Source organism: Temnothorax nylanderi, unplaced genomic scaffold (genome assembly GCF_030848795.1).
Source record: "Temnothorax nylanderi isolate EJ_2023f unplaced genomic scaffold, tnyl_v1.0 TNYL_tig0143_pilon, whole genome shotgun sequence".
Classification (NCBI taxonomy): domain Eukaryota; kingdom Metazoa; phylum Arthropoda; class Insecta; order Hymenoptera; family Formicidae; genus Temnothorax; species Temnothorax nylanderi.
Window position 1 is genome coordinate 1 of NW_027249205.1, and position 21,793 is coordinate 21,793.

Genomic DNA, 21,793 nt, shown 5'->3' on the forward strand with positions numbered 1-21,793 from the left:
TCAAAGCTGATAAAGCAGCTCTTGTAAATAATAATAGACACATTAATTCAACGTAAAGAACACAAAATATAGAAGAATTATATCGCAAATAATAGATTAATAATATACGGTAATGACTAATTTCGAATGAATGGTCGAAGAAAACGCAAGTGACTTATACTAGTAAAGTGATTAATACGTAACGCAATGAATACGTTCATAAGTTAAATATTTTTAAAGTCAAGAGACGAAGCGGGTAATGCCTCGATGGTATAATTTACTTATATAGAATAAGGAATGTAATACGACTCGCTTGATAGACGAGATAATAGCACAAATTCGAATAACTTCAATGAACGCAGAGAATCATTAGCAATATCCATGAACGTAAAAGGAATATCTCTGATTTATCACGCATATAATTGTTAGAATAACACAGATTCATTTGACGTGTTTCATAAACTTAGTATTAAACGCTTTGACTCGATCATGAAATGATTCGGCATATAAATCATGAATGTAATATCATAATAATTACAAAGGTACGTTAATCTAAACTCAGTATAATTCCATTATACTTTCTCACGGAAGGAATAGCCGGCTTGAATCGGCTTAAATCGTTAAGGATGAATCCACGTATTATTAATTCGTATATCTGAAATGAGGGAAAGGATTTTGAGTCCTCTTTCCCATGCTAGGCGTAATTCTAGCAATCTTCGACTTGAACGAATGCTCAGATCTCAATATTAAAGAAAAGATAAATATTACCTTTATCATCCAAATCGTCTTAATTACATTCTCAGAATGATGGTCAGTCCGACCAAATCACAATAGTCCAATATCGTCGGATTGATAGATATCGGAACGATCATTCTCAAATTACGTGTAATGGCCGTCGTCCTTTGTCTCGAACATCGACGTAGTTACAGTGACGGTGATATCTCTCTCTCTACGCTTGATCAAGCGTGTAGAATCCAATAGTCTCGTTGAGATATAAAGCGATCCGTCCGTAAAATACAATCGCTCGATGTATGTAACCGCCTGACAATGAAAGCAGGATTTCTTAATGGTGATGCGATTCGTATAAATTTAGCGAATAAGCTAGACCACGTTACGAGGTACTCAGTAGGACGGACCGGACACGAATGCGACTCGCCTCGTTGCTGGCACGCACGCCGAGCTAACGCATGCGCTGTTACGCTCTCTCGAACCGTCTCGAGTTCCGGTTTCCACGCGGCATGCGCCGACCACGCGTAGTAATACATTAACTCGTATGAAGTAGTAGCGGTCGCTACCACTATCGCCATTCTTTCCAACTTTTGCGATCTATGTTACCGACGAATACACAATCTCTTTAAGCGTCCTACTTTATCTTTGAATATTTTACTTGACTTTCAAACATTCCGCCCGCCTTCGTCAACGTAGTTGGCGAACTAACTATAGAGTTTCAGTATTAATAGGAAGGAGACAAAGTTTGGTAATAGGTCTTTGTAATTCCGACATCTGAGTACGAACCGTGACAACTCTAGTATGGCCATCTTGACCAGGATGTGTCTGAACAACTCTACCTAAAGGCCACTTTGACGGGGGATATCGCTCATCAACTACTAAAACTAATGAACCTATCTTGATTGATGGAACGACTTTGTTCCATTTGTACACCGCAAGGTATCTTTGTAAACAGTCACGGGACCATTGTTGCCAAAAGTCCTCTAACATTTTTCTAATCAGTTGCCACCTTGATAGGTGAGAAACCTTTATTCCTTCCAACGTTGGTTCCGGAATAGTAGTAAGAGGTTGACCAACAAGAAAATGACCAGGAGTCAAGGCGGATATGTCGTTGGGATTATCCGACTGAGGACTAATAGGCCTAGAATTTAACACTGCTTCTATTTGAATCAATAACGTGTTCATTTCTTCGAACGTAAGAAGTTGATTACCAACTACTCTTTTCAAGTGCAACTTGACCGATTTGACGCCAGCCTCCCATTTTCTTCCGAAATGAGGAGCTGCAGGCGGAATGAAATTCCACTGCGTTCCGTCTTTAGCAAGAAGTTTAGCTAAATCACCTGATTCTTGCGAGCTGGCTAAAAAAAGTTTACGAAGCTCGGCATCTGCACCTTTCAAGTTCGTACCGCAATCACTTGAAAGAGTTGAACAAATTCCTCTACGAGACGTGAAACGCTTGTAAGCTGCTATAAAAGCCTCTGTCGTATAATCCGTAACCAATTCTAAATGTATAGCCGACGTGGAAAAACAAGTGAATAGAGCTATATAAGCCTTGTAGGTCTTGGCATTCCTACCTCTCCATGTTTTTATGGTAAACGGACCTGCATAATCCACTCCTGAATGTTCAAAGGGTCGTGAAGGCGTTATTCTCTCAACGGGTAACTGACCCATGACTTGTTGTGCCCGCTCCTGTCGATTTCGAGTACATACGACACATTTAATGATGAATGATCGAACGACAATTCGACCGCCTATTATCCAATAATTGTTTCTTATAAACGACAATGTATCCTGAACTCCTCCATGAAAAGTACGAGCATGAGCGTCAGCTATAACTAAAGAAGAAAGAATAGAATCCCGAGGTAATATGTAAGGATGCTTAGCATTCTCGGGCAGAAATGATCGTTCAAGACGACCTACTCTCAGTAGTCCATCTTTATCGAGTCGAGGAGTGAGTTTCAAAAGGGCATTTGATTTCGGCAAGTCTTTACCGTCTGCCAAAGTCTTAATCTCACAGGAAAAGTATGCCTGTTGAACAGTCTTGATCCAAAACAACTTAGAATCAGTCAACTCGGTTACCGTTAACGGATCATTAAAAGATGATTCTTTTATTCCTCGAAATCGTTTTATGACCCTTTTACAAAGAGCCGTTATACGTAATAGTTTAGTTAAATTAGAATATTTATTGAGTAAATCCCAAATTTTAGGTGATTCTGAAGTCAAAGTAGTTGCTACTCGAATGGGTTTTTCCTCCAAGTTATCACTTGACGAAAGAGAGTAAGAATCATTAGGCCAAGTTGACTGATGTTGAGTAAGCCAATGAGGTCCTGTCCACCATTTTCTAGACTCTAACAACTGTTGAGGTGTTAGACCTCTTGTAGCCAAATCCGCAGGATTGTCTTTACCAGAAATGAACTGCCAAACTGCCTGAGGCAACGTCTTTTGAATAAAGCTAACTCTATTCTGAACAAACTCTTTCCATTTAGATGGATGTCCGAGAATCCAAGTAAGTGCAACTTCAGAATCTATTCTTAAAAAAATAGGAATATTAAGCAAATTTATTACTTTGAGGATATGCAAGACAAGTTTTACTAGCAAAACAGCGGCTATTAACTCCAAACGTGGAATCGTAAGCTTATTTAAAGGGGCGACTTTTGTTTTCAAAGCTATGAAGCAAGTTGTAATTTTACCGTCGCTCGAAATTACTCTAACATAGACAACGGCTGCCATAGCACGCTGCGACGCATCACTGAAGCCGTGAACTTCAATCAGCGAGTCTGACTTTAATCCTATCCATCTCGGAAATTCGAATTTCGGCATATTTCGTAAACTATCCACAAAATCTGTCCATTTCTTAAACAGCCTATCCGGCAACGGTTCATCCCAATCCAACTTAGCCGACCATAAGTCTTGAACAAATATCTTACCAACAACAGTAATAGGCGACAAAAAACCTATCGGATCAAAGAATTTTGCAATTGTAGACAGAACAGTCCGTTTGGTGACAGTTTTTAATGTAGGGAGTTCGAAATTAAATTCAAATGAATCTGATACAGCATTCCATGAGAGTCCGAGAATGTACACAGTATCTCCTTCATTAAATGAAATAGAATGCGACGTAATCTTTCTCTCGGCAGGAATATATTCCAATACATCAGGGTGATTACTCATCCATTTTTTCAGTATGAAACCGCCCGCCATGCAGAGCTGGTCCAAATGAGCAACCTTCTTTTGAGTTTCCTTGATAGAATCTGCTCCGCCATGAAATTCATCCACGTATCTACCCTTCTCCATTATTGGAATAGCTAAGGGAAATCGATGTCCTTCATCCTTTAACAATTGAATAAGAGTCCGCAAAGCCAAGAAAGGTGAACACACCTGACCATAAGTAACCGTTGTTAGAACAAAAATTATGATTCTCAGCATGTCATCTAACCAAAAGATTCTCTGAAAATCCCAATCCGAAGGATCGATCTTTATTTGTCTGAACATCTTCTCGATGTCAGCTATAAATACGTAAAGAAAGAGGCGGAACCAAAGGAGTACGTCGAACAAATCAATTTGCAATTTAGCACCTGTGTGCAACAAATCATTAAGAGATACACCCGTAGTAGTTGGACTCGACCCATTGAAAACAACTCTTAATTTAGTGGTTAGACTCTGCTCTCGCAACACACCGTGGTGAGGGAGATAATAATCCAAAGAGGGCTCAGCTTGTGACGAAGAAACTCTCTTCATGTGACCCAAGTTCTTATATTCTAACATGAAATCCGAATAGACTTTAAAATAATTCGAATTTGATTTAAATCGTCCAGACAAATTTCTGATTAATCGTAAAGCTTTATCTTTTGAATTGCCAAGTCTATCAGGGTTTGATTTGAACGGAAGTTTAACAATGTATCTACCTGTTTCATCTCTCCTATGAGTAGAGAGAAAATAGTCCTCGCATTCCTGTTCTTCTTTAGAAAGGATTGGAACTTTTGAAGAAGGAACTTCTTCTACTTCCCAGAATTTATAAACTAAATCGTAAAGTTCTTGATTAACCGACACGTGATAAACCTGTTTATTTACCGATGGTTTTCCAATCGTAGTTGGACCTGAAATCACCCATCCTAATTTAGTAGCTTGTGCAACGGGTGATTCAACTGAACCCTTCAACAATTCACCCTCAAGCAAGTAACCATAGATGTCGGCGCCTAATATTAAATCAATGGAACCGGGTTTTAAGAATTTAGGATCTGCTAATCGAATACCTTCTAAATGAGGCCACGAACCGGCTGGTATTTTAACTGAAGGAATGGAACTAGTAAGTTTAGGTAGAATGTAAGCTGCAACAGTCAGGTCTAACTCAGATCCGAAATGCGATCTTATTTTGAATGAAGTAAATCCTTTAGTGGTATTAGATTTCTGCTCACCTATTCCTGTTAACGAAATTGAAGAATGAACACGAGGCAATTTGAGTTGCTGTACAACTCGCTCGGATATCAATGAGATTTCTGATCCTTGATCAAGCAGAGCTCGAACCTTCCTAACTTCATTTTTCTCTGAAACTATCAACACCTGAGCCGTAGCTAACAAGACACAAGAAAGAGGTGATGTTTCATCGACAGTAGAATGTAAAACCTTGACTTGGTTCTGATCTACGCTAGCTGAATTGGATTGAGGAAGTGGTTCTGATTTGGTCTCTTTCTTAACAAAAGAAACATCTTCTTTATGTATAGTTGTGTGGTGTTTCTTCTTACACTTCTTACACCGCTTAGTTACCTTGCAGTTAGCTACTCGATGCTTCCTCAAACAATTGTAACACAATTGATGTTTAACTATGAGTGCCAACCTCTGAGCAACAGTTTCATCCACATACTTGGGACATTTGACTACATAATGTTCGCCCTTGCAAATTGAACAACCTAAAGTGTTGGACGAAGAAGTTTCACCTGATTTTTGTTGATGATGCGCTTTAGCCGTAGCCTTTTGAGGCTTTAAGGCAGTCTTTGCTTCTCGAGATTTTTCATACGCCTTCAGTGATAAAAGACGAGTGATCAGAAAGTCGTTAAGTTCTTGCCACGAAGGAGGAACTTTAGACGAGCCTAGCTTATTCTCCCATGCTTTGATTGACTCCGAATCCAACTTTTGTACAGTTAATAAAACTAGAAAATCATCCCATGTCTTGACTGGTCTTTGTAAAGTTTCTAACGTTCGATAGGTTTGAATAATATTAGTATATAAACGTTCTAGCTCAATAGATGTTTCCTCAGCCATAGGCTTAAGATTAAGCAAGGATAGTAAAGCCGTATTAACTTGAACCCTAGTATTATCGTAAAAGGAAACTAACGATTCCTAAGCCTTTGAAAAGTTCTCAGCGGAAAGATTTGTGTAGAAGAAGAATCGATATGACTTCGTTTTTCCGTATTAAAAGTACCTGAGATTTGTTCTATCACGGCTAAATAACACATGTGTGTCACATTAAAAGATTGCTCTATGAAATAGGAATGCGACCGAACCAATCGTCTATCGTCTTCCTCAAGTTTGAAGATAGCCATGAGAATTGAATAGTGAGCGAGGCTAAACCTCTCCATTTTTTCCCGAAGAGAAAGAAGGTGAATGTCTACCATCCATTTACTATGTCCTACAGACTCTTCACTTAAGAAATCGTCATACGCGTTAGCAATAGAATTGCTTAATGTCAATTGTTGATTAATACTATAAATTATCGAATCCATTATTACTGATAACTGAATTTACTTTCTTTAAACTCGAAATGACTAAGGCGGAATGCTTGTAAGATTTCACTGAAATAGAAGTATCGCTTCCTTATCCGGACGTTTAGTAACGACAATAACAATTGGAATGAAAATGAATTTCTGAATCAGTATTTAAATCTGTGAATGAATATCCGGAATCACAAATATCATCCGGCTCGAAGGACCAATGTTTAAAGTGCACTAGCTCGCGCAGAAGCCAGGTCTTTTGATTTGATGAGGAAGCTTTTAAACAAACTAAATTGATGGACTGTAGGTGAGATTGTGTATTCGATCTAAGTTCACAACATTAGATATAGTAATCTTACAATTTCAAATAGTCTGTTATTTAACGAATGTTGAACATTAATACGAGCTGTGAATCAATATAAAGTAAAGAAATAATTAAGGCAGAAAGATCCTTTCAATGAGTCTGTTATTCTTATTCAAAACTTCGTAAAAGTAGTAAATGTCCTTTCTGAAAAGTATTGACGTAGGTCAATATAACTAGTTTCAAATAGTTTTCAAAGAAAGAATTCTTATTTTGCCAACTCAATCAAGAGAAGATAATACATAAGCATAAATATACACACATATAGCAAACAATATTCAGTATTAAATCAATGTGTCAACTCGTTCACTCTGATATGAGTTATATGAAGAACTTCTTAATCAATCGATTATTCCCTTTAGAAATTAATCCGTGCGTTTAAGCAGTATGTAAAATAATGAGCGACTAAGTATTAATCAAAGCTGATAAAGCAGCTCTTGTAAATAATAATAGACACATTAATTCAACGTAAAGAACACAAAATATAGAAGAATTATATCGCAAATAATAGATTAATAATATACGGTAATGACTAATTTCGAATGAATGGTCGAAGAAAACGCAAGTGACTTATACTAGTAAAGTGATTAATACGTAACGCAATGAATACGTTCATAAGTTAAATATTTTTAAAGTCAAGAGACGAAGCGGGTAATGCCTCGATGGTATAATTTACTTATATAGAATAAGGAATGTAATACGACTCGCTTGATAGACGAGATAATAGCACAAATTCGAATAACTTCAATGAACGCAGAGAATCATTAGCAATATCCATGAACGTAAAAGGAATATCTCTGATTTATCACGCATATAATTGTTAGAATAACACAGATTCATTTGACGTGTTTCATAAACTTAGTATTAAACGCTTTGACTCGATCATGAAATGATTCGGCATATAAATCATGAATGTAATATCATAATAATTACAAAGGTACGTTAATCTAAACTCAGTATAATTCCATTATACTTTCTCACGGAAGGAATAGCCGGCTTGAATCGGCTTAAATCGTTAAGGATGAATCCACGTATTATTAATTCGTATATCTGAAATGAGGGAAAGGATTTTGAGTCCTCTTTCCCATGCTAGGCGTAATTCTAGCAATCTTCGACTTGAACGAATGCTCAGATCTCAATATTAAAGAAAAGATAAATATTACCTTTATCATCCAAATCGTCTTAATTACATTCTCAGAATGATGGTCAGTCCGACCAAATCACAATAGTCCAATATCGTCGGATTGATAGATATCGGAACGATCATTCTCAAATTACGTGTAATGGCCGTCGTCCTTTGTCTCGAACATCGACGTAGTTACAGTGACGGTGATATCTCTCTCTCTACGCTTGATCAAGCGTGTAGAATCCAATAGTCTCGTTGAGATATAAAGCGATCCGTCCGTAAAATACAATCGCTCGATGTATGTAACCGCCTGACAATGAAAGCAGGATTTCTTAATGGTGATGCGATTCGTATTCGTATATAAATTTAGCGAATAAGCTAGACCACGTTACGAGGTACTCAGTAGGACGGACCGAACACGAATGCGACTCGCCTCGTTGCTGGCACGCACGCCGAGCTAACGCATGCGCTGTTACGCTCTCTCGAACCGTCTCGAGTTCCGGTTTCCACGCGGCATGCGCCGACCGCGCGTAGTAATACATTAACTCGTATGAAGTAGTAGCGGTCGCTACCACTATCGCCATCCTTTCCAACTTTTGCGATCTATGTTACCGACGAATACACAATCTCTTTAAGCGTCCTACTTTATCTTTGAATATTTTACTTGACTTTCAAACAATGTCATATCGCTTCTTTATCTGCAGCGCAGAGGTCTGAAAAATAATGAATAAAGGATGCAAGGGTCGATGCCAGGAAAATACATATGATAATAAGTAGCTAACTTTGTCTTGGTCTACAATAAATGCTTTAAGCTCTAAGCCTTAAGAAATTGACTAATCACAATCGAGTATTCTCCTCACACTTGATTGATCAATTTCTTAAGGTTCAAGTCTTAAATCACTTATTGTAGACCGGGTCTTACCTGTAAGAAATTTCTACAGCGCTGTAAAAATTGTCCTTTTTCAGGTAACTGCAGATCATTTAAATTTTGCATTACCCTTACTCCCAAGTAAATCTGCGAGAGAGGCAACATTTGATCTTTGTTGCAGGGATTATTTACTTCACTCAAAATGGTTTTCATAATGTATTCCCTACGCAGGTAACTCAAAAGAATGTCTTTGTAAAGTTCTGTGATGACAACCCTCTTGCTTTGAAAGTACTTGTTAAAATCTGTGAATTTGGGTAATATCCACTCCAGAAAGTAGTAATACAATTTTGTAACAGGATTATTAAATTCTTTGTATATTTGCTCTGTACTCTGAAGCTGAAGACTTAACCAACGGTCAATGAAAAATAATCTGAGGGCATCCCACTGCTCTAGAATGCGTTTTACAACGGCTATTAACGACAGCTAGCGTGTTTGCGATGGGTGCAGAATTTTATGCGGCTTAACGTTAACGAACTCCTGAAATTCAATGAATTCACTTTGTTTCTTCGAACTCGACTTAAAAAAATGATAAATATTTCGCGCCAGATCTTCTACGACTCTAGGAAGGCACTTGCAAGCCTCACTCGCACACAGATGTGCTGAGTGGCACACACACTTTGAAATGTAAATCCCTGGACACGCCTGTTTCAGTCGAGAAGACACAGAGTTGTGCACCCCCATCATGCTACTGCAGCCGTCAGCAGCAAATCCAATCACGTTGGTTAAAGGCACCGAGTTATTATCAAAAGTCTTCATCAGGCCTTTAAATAAATTTTCGGCAGTCGCTCCTTCTTTAGCATTCAACCCATTAAATATTTCATCAAGCTCCCAGAATTTGCTCACTACTTTTTTTACATCAGAATCATAGAATCTCACAACTACGCAACCCACTCGGCATGTAATATTTCAGAAACATTTCTGCAAAATTCCATTTGAAATATTACACCTTTCATCAATATTTCAGAAATATTTCACGACCGTTTCTGCAACATTTCTGCAATGTTTCAATCGGCACAATTATTTCAAATGCAACTTTGCTGAAAGATTTCGGCAATATTTCTGAAATATTTCTAAAATATATCTACGAAATATTGCAGAAACACTTCAGAAATATTTCAAATACATTTTACACTGAGAAAAATGTTTTGTATTAGCAAACAAAATTTTGTTACTGACGCAAAAACTATTTGTTGATATGTGAAAAATGAAATATTTTGTTACCGGAACAAAAAAAATATATTAAGCCATGTGCGTATAGTCGCCGCGCATTTGTCCGAAGAAATCCGCTCTCTCAGCCGGTCACCCATCCAAGTAGTATACCGGCGCCTTGTTGCTTGACATCGATGATCGAACAGGGTAGTGGTGATCCTCTGACTCTGACGCTTCTTTCTTTCTTATACTTGCTTATTTTGGTGAGCATAAAGCTATCGCATAACAATATTAACAATACAGATATACGAATAAATCTTTTTTGCCAGTCAGCGTCGAATATTATTTTATATTAAATATTATTAAATATTTTATATTTTATATTAAAAATGCCATATGACAAAATTTGGAATATTAGAAAATTCTTAATAAAAGAGAAAAAAATGCATCAAAATGCAATATTAAATAATAATAAATTTAATTTTTTATAAGTTCTAAAGTCTGTCAGCAATTTTTCGGAAATATTACAAATGCAATGTTGTATGTGAAACATTCAAAAATATAACGCGTTCAATGTAAACGTAATAATAGTTTTATCATGTATCAGAAATGTTTCTAAACCATTACATCTGCAATATTTCTTCTGCAATATTGTAGAAATTCACTTCCTGCAATTCAATTTTTCATTACCTACGCAATCTTTCAGAAATTTTTCAGAAATATTTTAAATGCAATGTTGCGTTTGATATGTTACAGAAATATTATTCGTGCAATGCAAACGTAATATTACTTTTATAATGTTTCAGAAATATTTCTGAAATATTGCATCTGCTACATTTTTTTTGCAATATTACAGAAACTTACAAATATTGTAAACAACTTTCTGAAAGATTTCAGAAATATTGTTAATGCAATATTATAAAAAACATGATGCAGGTACATTTCTGAAATATTTCAGATGCATAGTTACAAATGAAATGTTAACGAAATATTTCTGCACCATTTCCGAATATTTCAATATTTCAGCAACATAACATGCCGAGTGGGAAGAGGTTTTTATTGTTGAAATATCTGTTGATTTATCACAGAGAATACTAAATTTAGTTTGCTTCAGCTTTGTGTCATTTCTTGCTTATAGCAAGCACCAATGACATTGACAGCCACTTTAGTTGCCTTTGTTTTTTTAAGTTTAATCAATTTCCCTATTTCAGGATTTTTACACATTTTTTTTACTAGCTCAACCAAATTGTCAACCAGCCTGAAAGACAGATTATGCTCAACCAAAAATCCTGGCGTCCGGCTGGATGCGGTACCGGGTGGCCAAGACCCTTGGCGAGTAGAGAGTAACTCGCTTATACCCTGGTTCACGACGGTACCATATGCTAGAGAGACGGTACCATATGTTATCGGACGGGATCGAATTGACTTTGATTTGATTTGAAATTATATTTTAAAATTATAAATCATAAGTTTTTGCGTCGCTGTTCTCGTCGATTATAACTATTTAATTAACTTATTGCATGAAAACAGAATAAATCACTTTTACTTCGCCAGTCAAATAATAAACAACAATGGAAATATTAATCGATTCTATTGGCTATTATAATCGCCAAGACAATACGACCACGATTTGGTTCGATTATCGTCATGTAATCTTTGATACTTATGTATAAGCATCTCATTTAAATAATTAAATTTATTGCGAAAAATATTACCTCAGCCAGGGTTCGAACCTGGAACCTCCCTCATTCCGTGATAAGTGTCGTACCAATTTGACCACTGAGGCATGTGGTAATAGACAATACAAGACAATACGGCCACGATTTGGTTCGACGATTGTCTTGGCGATTATAATGGTCAGTAGAGTCGATTAATATTTCCATTGTTGTTTATTCCATGAAACTTATTGAATTTAATTAACTATTTAATTAACTTATTAATTGCATGTTTATCGCGTTAATGTATAGAAAAAAATAATAAACCTTATAGATTGTTAAAAGGAACGATTATATGGATCACATCTGAACTTGGAAATTCTTTTTGTCAATCCAAACTAATTAACAGTATTGCAGAATTTATACGGATCACGGATCAATTGCATGAGAAAGATTAACAGGCTTTGTGTATTGTCAAAGAAACAGATCTCTCGATTCGCTATTATACTTTACCATCGTTCAATCAAAAAGATGAAGTCGATCAATTCGATTTAATCGGCTGTCAACATTTTCGACGTCAAATTAATGTTAAATCGACGTCACCTTTCTGACTGGTTAAGCATAGATGTCTGTTATCATTGAAATAAATTATTTATTTCAGCATTTAGACAGCAATAACGGAACAATTCTTAAAATACTTGTTTCTTTTTACAATGTTAAAAATTTATTAATTTGTCGTTAAGTATTTCTACAACTGAGATGTAATATTCTAGCATTGTTTGACATTGAGAAGTTTGCCATGAGGGATACGATAAGTCATTGGAGGATTGTCAGAAGTGCCCCAGCTTTTGTAAAAATCACAAAGACGGAATTGAACACAAGGATATCTGTGCTCCCTTGGAACTAGCTCTTTGTTCAGATTTATTAACTGTAACAAAGTTATATAGTCATCTGGACCTGTTTTCTGACTTGAAACACGTTTTGGACGCGGGTACATGTCCGAACATGAAGGACTTTATAAAAGCTTTAGGGAATATGACTGACTCGGCGATGTACGATATCTTGGCAGCCGAAAACTCACAATATCTGACACGTCCCTTGTCGTTGTTTTATGTTATGCGATTATTAAACTATGTTCCAAAAGGCAAAGATCTAGTGTCATTCATGTTGTAGGTGCGAATTATGTCGAAGCCATAATATCGATAGCCATCTTCTTGACATGGCAATTTTGCTTCACGTTGTCAGACAATGCTAGAATATTATCACACGGAATTATACTATGTTGATAACTTTTTATATTTAACATGAGCAATTCTTGAACTGCTCGTTCAATATAATAAATTTTCTATTAAATTTTTGTTTTAAACTAAGAACCCTTTGGCGTGCCGCGTTGCCGGGTTTATTGCCGCGTATCAGACGAAGTTGATACAAACATTGTCACGTATGCTTTGTCTATTTGAATTTCATCAGCTAGAAATTTTATCTCGATCTTCTTAGTCACGTAAAGCAAACATGAGGAAAAAATCAGAAATAGCAAACATAAAGAAAAAAATAGAATTTGAACGTGTCAAGATCATTTTTTTTTACGCGGGAGATGAAAAATGCCTAATGCATACCCTGGAGCCGGTCTCCAGGGTTATGCCGGGCTTGCACCGGCTAAAAAAACCCCCCGTGCAACCATCCAAGGTTTGTGCCTCAGATCCGGGAGCCTCCTTTCGCATTACATCGGACCTGCGGCAACCGCGCGCGTTTACACCCTTCCCCGTCGAGATCATAGCCCACTTGCTGACAACCGTTAGTGCTCGGTTTTTCCTTATTTTTCTTTTTTTTCAGCTAATATACAAGATACACAACATTCTACATAATGTTCTAATTTCTCTTTTAAAGTGTGTTGACACAGGTAATAGACAGAGAACTAAGAGTTTGTTTGAAGTAGTTTATTCACAATTTCAAGTAACTCGGTATAACCGATAATGAGAGAAAAGAACAAAAAAAAATGAATATAAATTACTCTAATGCGGTTTTGGCTACACATACGACTGACTAATGTCTACGGATGACCAAGAACCCATAATGACTGGACTAATGGACAGACAAATTGATCAGCAGTAGTGATGCTGTTATGATAGCAGAGCCACTACTGTCATCCTAGATGGTAGATACGAAATGCCAATAAAGCATGATTACTTTACTCCAATTCTATGAGTGCTCTGTTGGCATTTCAATTACATTTATTAGTAAACGCAGGTAATAAAAAGAGCTTTGGTTAAAATATCAGCCTGCTATTCACCGGTAGATACATATTGAACGTTTATTTCACCATCTGTGACTTTCTCTCTATAAAGTGATATATCACATTAATGTATTTAATGCGCTTGTGAAATTCCGGATTCTTTGTCGGTCTAATTGCACTGAGATTACAAAAATAATGGTCGCGTTTGGTTGCTCATAATTAATAACGTTTAACAATTTACGAATCCACGCTGCCTCTTTTGTTGAGACAGCGGCAGCAACATATTCGAATTCGATCGTACTTAATGTTAACACCGGATACATTCTGTGCTGTCCTCGCGATCACGGAAGCGCATCTGAGATCCGCGAGAATCGTGGAAATACTCGCGCCGCGGTCTCTACACTGAGATATAAGTATACTGGAGTGTGCACATACTATTCCTGTGGATGGAAAACAATCCGAAGATAGATGTTTAGGAATCTTTGTCTTTCTCTGATGTACAAGACGCATGCGCGTATTACTGACAAATTATCCGTAATACAAATAGTATGACAAAGACACCCTGCCCTAAAATAATCTCTTTCATGCCTCACGTTAACCGAGCCAGTGCATACTCAAGCTAGTATACTTATATCTCAGTGGGCCTCTCATACTGCCTCTTATACCTCGCACGCCATTTTTACGCGCCGACTAGAGTTCCTATAATAAGAGTTAAGACACCGTTATAGGTTTGTCTCACTCCCACTAACTTCTTGGCTGAAGCATATGGCGACCATGATAGCTTTGTCTCGAATCAATCCCACTTACAGCTTGTCTCACTCTCACTAACTTGGCTGAAACATATGGCAGGACCAATCAAAAATCGTCACTACATTGGCTTAACTTTTATTATAGGAACTCTAGCGCCGACTATCTAACAGCGCGTCTGTAATTGGGACAAGAAAGTGGCATAAACTATTCCTACGTCTCATCTGCGACCACCCACTAAATATCGAATAATCGTTTATCAACTTAGCGCCCACAACCGTACGCATCGAAAAAATGATCCTATCGCAAGATTAATCGTAACGCTCGTCATAACAGCTAACAGCTCTACTTGATCCCTGACATTCTGTTTCGCCATTCGCTGTTGTACGACACAACTTATAATGCATTGCGATTTTATGTATAATATACACAATGTTTACGACAACTTCTTTCTTTACGACCACGATCGCCTAAGATTAAAGCGTTACGATAGATGTAGATGGGGCTTAAGAGCCACCTCTGGTGGAAAAATATCTCAGAATTTTTCATATTATTAATCAGAATTTCTATAAAAATTTTCAGATTTTTTCAGAATACTCAGAATTTTTCAGATTTTTTATACGAAATTGGAACGTTTTTCAGAAAACTCAGATAAAATAAGAATAAAATATTTTTCGCTATATTTGTAGAAATGTGAATAAATATGAGAAAATCTGTGCAATTTGTCTGAAATTTTCATACATGTAGGGGAGACCGGGGCCTAACCGTCAGTTTTTTTTTTGGTGCCGATTTTTAACAAGAAAATAAATAATTTAGTTAAATGTGGTATACCACTGTAAAGAGTGAACCTTTAGCTACAAAATTTATATAGGAAATTTTTATCTACGTCGCTTTGTTTAACCGGTATAGAGCAAAAACGACAACGGTGGAAAAATTGAAATCTCAAAAGTGCCGGGGTTTAACCGTCATACTGCATTTTCAATACATATACGTACATCTAATCCTGAAAAATGATGGGATACATCTTAATAATTGTTTTTTAAGAGAAAAATATAAAAATTTATTTAAAATTTTTATGCGAAACATTATTAAAAAATAGTTACGAGGGTTCCTCTTTCCGCAGAAGTCACTCGCCCGACTTGTTTCACTCCTCGACATCCGATGACTCTATTCGGTGTCTGAACGGTTGTAATTCCCGTCTCATCCATATTCCATATGCAGTGAGCATGGAAATGCCCGGAAATGCCTTGGAAATGCACCCGGACTGCTTACTGACGGATTAACCCCAAACACAAGTTTCAGGTTTGATCGCCCACGAAATATTAGACATCAACGATAATGAAAAAACTACACTGGATTCGTGTTCAGCATGCATTACTCTTTATAATCACGTATCTCGAGATTTGGAGAGCAAATATTATTGCAGATATTACAAAATTTCCACGCGCAGAAAATGTAACTTTCACCTTCCGAAAACACGTTTGCCCTCGTAAAAATCATAACACGGCAGGTAACCTGCCGAAACTCCGTTGGTCACATGGGTACCATAAGCAGCGTTTACAATGTTAATAGCGAGTTCGCACAATATACAGGTTCCGAGATATTTGATTTGACGGTTCAACCCCGGCGACGGTTAGGCCCCGGTCTCCCCTACATTTCGGATACTGAAATATTCCAAAAATCTTTATTCAATTATTTCTGAAAGTATCTGAGAAATTTCATATATTTTTTCAGAATCTTTCATAAGTCCCAATTCTTGCAAAATTTCTAACAAAATATGAAAAAATATGAGAAAAATACGAGAAATTTTTTTACCAGAGATGTGCATCAAATCTAATTATAAGCATGATTATTACGCGCCATACATCCGTGCCTACCACTAGAGTTCCTATAATATTATAATAGGAACTCTATCTACCACTATTTTAACATTTCTCCCGTTGCGCACCTACACGTGCGTATATATTGTTGCATCCGCGCCAAGACTCCCGTTAGATGCGAACTGAATCTAATCGCTCTCGCAAAGAAGTCGCGAAGCGCCCTTGACGACGAGCTTATTGATTTGCCGATTGATTGTTTTCGGATTGTCTGCCGAGCCTTCGAACTCGTACGAACGTGCTCGCGCCTTTGATCGATTCTGTATCTGCGAACGGTTCGTCGAGGCATAGACGTCTTCACTGCAGTTGCAGCAGTCAAACGGAGTTGAACTCTCTGGAATTGGATTCCGCCGCCAGCCCGAGTCATTCGATCTCTTCCTTGAACTATAATCATAATCCAGCATCGCCACCGTCTTCGTATTCGTCGACCAGCGATTATACCGAAAGGTTGGCAGATCATCGCCTATCTCAACGAATATGGGTCAAGATGATCTGAGCGCATACGTGAAGGAGATGACCAAGGAATTAGCGACAGAGATCAAATCGGAGATCCGTGAGGTAATTTCCAAAGTGGACGATGCTTTATCGGAGACAAACACATCCGAGAACACGCCGCAGCATCACTCGCGGGCTCAGAGTATAGTTCATCAAACATACGTGGAGGACAAACAGTCGAGGCACGATTTGTTCACGGCCAGCGACATCGCCGAGTACTTAATGGAATTCTCGAAGGAAATGGCGACCGAAGTGAAATCTGAGATAAGGTACTTTATTATCTGCATTAATAATACTATATTGATAATACTATTAATAATACTATTAATAATACTATAAACTGAAGTACAATACTATTATCTAAAATATAAGAATTTTTAATAGAAATATAATTAACGATATTACGTAAATTGTGTATGAACGTATTAATTAAATAATTTTTCGAGTTATAAATTTATGCGGATTTTTTTTAACAGATGCATGGTGAATGCCGTTGACGGGCTGCACAGGTACTCGCCAGACGCCTCCACTTCGGATGTTTCTTCGAGCGGATGTGGATCGTCCGATCGTGGAAGAATCGTGCTTCCCTCGTCGGCGTCCCCGCGCCTTTCGAGCTCTAGAAAAAGCGGACCAATCGAGATCACCAACAAAGTCGGCGAGCTGTCGCAGCAGGAAAGCAAAATGTCCAGTGAATGCTCTTCGGACGAGACGGTGATTTACGTGATAAAGCCATCCAAGAGTGAGCAGCTGGTCCCCCCTCGTTCGAAGACCGAGAATGAGGAGGTGGAGAACGACGTAGATGATTATGTAGACGATGATTCGCAGGAGGGACGCGGCGGCCTCGACATCAGCGACGCCCGGAAGATCTTGCCGAAGATTTATTCGGCCGTGAACTCCGTCAGCTCTCAGGACAGTGGTATAAATATGTCTTTTCAAGAGAGCGATAAATCGATAGACTCTCTGGACCTGAAACGGAGCAGCAGCGCCGAGTCCAATTCCGCTCACAGCCATGGACGGAAACCCAGGACAACATCGATGATGAGTCTGTCGACCAAGTGCGGCGGCAAACAGCAAACGCGTCAAAACGACAATCTCTCGGAGGATGAGGAGTGCGCGGGTGATCTGCGAGAGGAAGAGGATGACGGTTAGGAGAATAATTTTGACGATAACGAGTCCAGACTCGCGTTTCCGCGAACTCAATGGCACTGCCCGCCGAAGAACATCTGGAAACCTTCGGTGGAAGCTATGCAAGAATTTGACATGATTCGGAACAACGACAAGGTCTTAGTCTGCCTGTCGGCGATCGGCAAGGACTCGCTCTCCCTTCTGCATACTCTACATCAATACAGATTTTACATTAGATCGAAGGGGATTGACTTCGAGATCGGTGCGGCCACCATCGACGCGGGTGGCTCCGATCCTATGGAACTAATGAGTTATCTGAAGGGTCTGGAGATTCCTTACTTTTACGAGGAACAGGTGACGAACTCGATCAGCGTCAACGTCGAGAATCCGTTGGACGCTAGCATTGCCAGCGGAATCTGCAGTTTCTGCGACAAGTCGATTAGGACGCAATTGTACTCTTTAGCGAAACAGAAGGGATATAACGTGTTGGCGCTCGGTCAGCATTTGGACGATCTCACGGAGAGCTTCTTCATCTCAGTACTCCACGGTGGTATGTTGAAAACCATGAAGGCGCATTACTATATACGTCGAGAGGATCTCAGGGTCATCAGACCGTTTATCTATGTGCGAGAGAAGGCATTGAAGCAATTTAACGAAAACAAGAAGCTTTCTATCTCGCAGGTTTCACGAACTCTGGAGGTAAAATCTACATCCCAGAAATTCTAAGCTATCTGTATTAAGCTACATCTATTTTATCTATTCTACGTAAAATTATTATCACCGTTATTTATTTGTAAGATGTATTCTTATCGATTTTCTATTACTGATATGTTACAGAAACAAAACAGAAGGAAGGAGTTGATGCTTCAACAGGAACGCGCGTATCCGCGATTACACTGGTCCGTGCGCACAGCTCTACGGCCCTTGATAACCGCTCATGGACAAATTACCGCCTTTGCATGGAACAACAAAGTCAAGCAACAGCTCTTACACACAAGAAAAAATCCATGCTATAAACATTGGTCGCGTTCAGCAGAACAAACCGCTCAGTAGCAATCGAACGTGATTGGCTCTTACTTTTAGACCCAACAAATTAACGTAGCGTGTTGATAAGACGACACTCAACAGTTGTGTCTGCTGAACGCGGCCATTGTGATCGAAAACAAGCAACGATCTCTTCGGATCGTCAAACGAAAATTTGCCGTGAGTCCGATGACGTAGGCCGCCGATAGCCAATCACCCTTCCGAAATCCGAGCTCCGCGCATGTCAGGCGCGAATGTTTCCGCGAGCGGCCCTTGGCCATCAAACACGCACTGAGTCCTCGAATATCCTTCAACGTTTTTAAAACTCTATAAATTTATTGGTGATTAGCCCGGAGAGAGCCTCGTCTCGGAGATAATAAAGGTTCGCCGCTGTATCGAGGAGGCTCTCTTTTCGCCGTTCACCCGCTCAGTACACTTGTATCACTGCTCGTATAACCGCTCGAATATTACTTGCAATCTGCCTTTGAGTTGTAATCAGCTTGTACTAACTTCGCTTCGCTGTGATAGCTTCTGTGCGCGCTATCACTCACGGCAATCTATCTATCTGTAAATAATTGTAAATACTCAGACTTTTTTGTGGTCGTTCTGTTACCTCGCGCTACCGCGTGCTCTCGAACAGTCACACATCAAAGATGTAGATATAAATTTATTTATTTTATATTTTGTCTTAAGATAACGAAGAATCGTGTGAAATCGCACTGATTGTCAGGCAATCAACGAATCCTAGATTTAGTCTCTAGTCACTTTGAATTTATTACGAATTCTACAATAAGTTAAGCGCAATACGACATCCATTTGTACACTCTACCGGCAGGAATGCCTGGATATAATACATGTACATATATGTCATATACATATCAAAATGTCCAGGCATTCCTGCCGGTCAGTGTACGCGAGCGGAATTGGAATCTGACATTCGTCACCATGATATCTGGTGGTCGAAAGTGAAAGCACTTTAAAGTAACAGATCTCGTGGCGTATATTGTATACAGGCTTGGCGTGCAGTCATACCGGCTTCGCGTTATATTTCATGGATATTGATTTTTTTTCCCCCGCTTTGTAAATCTACGAGCAGAATTAATTGTTCAGTTCGCGGTTGTGAAAGTAAGGCTCAAAAAAATTTAAATGTTCGATTTTATTGCTTTCCCAACCCCAAAGAACGTCATACATGTCAAATATTTATTTGGCAATTTAGAGAAAATTGATCGTTTCAAAGCCTGGAAAAGTGCATTAAAAATGAAGAAAGTGACCCTTTATATGAAAAAGTGTTCTATTCTGCGCCATATTGATTAAGCCCCGCCTCAATGTCAGATCTCAATAGGTTCTCTTCTCTTAAGCCTTGTGTACACGATACTAGAAATCGGTCCGAGTTTCGGTTTAAGCCAATGAAACTGCTGCTTTTCTGTAAGAGCTGCAAGTTGATTGGCTTAAACCGAAACTCGGACCGATTTCTAGTATCGTGTACACAAGGCTTTAGGACACTGTGCCCTTCGAGAAGCCTCTCAAAAAGTTTAGATCAGTTTAGAATAAAATTAACGCTTTGCAATTGTTTATTATTTACATATATCACAAGTTTGTTTATTATTTACATATATCACAAGCTTGTTATTTGCGCTAGTCATGCGTTTCTTATTATCGTTTTTGTATGTTTTTCTCGCTGATATACCCGCCTGTGTTTTTCGTATATTTGTACGTTTTTCGAATAATGTAGGCGGTTGAATATGTGACGATGCAATTGCCACAAAACTTATAAGTAAGAATATGTAAAATAAAGTATAGTTATGCGTTTACAAAAATTAGAAGTAGAGAGAGATAGGTACCAACGAGATACTATATATATTAAAGACCGACAAACTTACGGTAGTTAGCGTGACTTGTAAAACTAACTTATGGTAAGTCATATGCTAAGTCCTATTTTATCTTTCACACTTTATTTAACGTACAAATCTTAAGGTTTATACATTTCTGATAATAAAACAATGTCAGAAATCTGTAAGATCGGGACAGTCACCGGGAATGATACCGTCGGGCCCCCGGGGCTTTTGACCACGAAAATTTACCCAGGGTTGACGGTCTTTAATAGTATTTCGTCGGTGTAATAGGTAAAGAAAAGTAATTTTTGTAAAAGCGCGCGTTTAGTACGCGATAGTGAGTATGTTGATATTAGGTCTGTTTTCTATTACTGAACTGGCTACTCCTTCCAATGTGGAATAAAAAAGATAAACTCTGTACACTTAATGCAACCAGTTCAGCAATAGAAAACAGACCCATTATATTATGTAAGTTGCGTGTTTTATATGTCGTATTCAAAATAAGAATAATAGCTCTTACTTGTGAAAAAAGAAGCCCGACGAAAAAATGTATGTAATTTAGTGAAAAAGAAAAGTAAAATCGGCAAAATATTTGCGAAATCAAAAGTCATTATTGAAAATGCATATCAGTAAACTGTTTTTTCAAATTTTGCCAGAATTGTGCAATATTTTTGTTAAACGTGAATTTAATAAACATTTATTTTCTCTTTCTTATCTTTAATACGTGGTTCACGCTTATTCCAAAAACCTCTGTTACTCAAACATCAGCGATTCTCGTCAACCGCTAGCACTCATTCCGTTTAATATCCTGCTTAAATTCTTCAAT

The 21,793-nt window shown here is 38.1% G+C and overlaps 1 protein-coding gene and 1 pseudogene across 1 annotated transcript; one reads left to right on the forward strand and one right to left on the reverse strand.

Annotated features, from left to right (window-relative positions):
- Nucleotides 1-1,416: 1,416 nt before the first annotated feature.
- On the reverse strand, nt 1,417-5,967 carry LOC139777267 (uncharacterized). The gene has a single exon (XM_071714587.1). The coding sequence runs from the start codon at nt 5,965-5,967 to the stop codon at nt 1,417-1,419; it is 4,551 nt and encodes a 1,516-aa protein (XP_071570688.1).
- Nucleotides 5,968-16,694: 10,727 nt separating this feature from the next.
- Nucleotides 16,695-21,688, forward strand: LOC139777283 (uncharacterized; annotated as a pseudogene).
- Nucleotides 21,689-21,793: the final 105 nt, after the last annotated feature.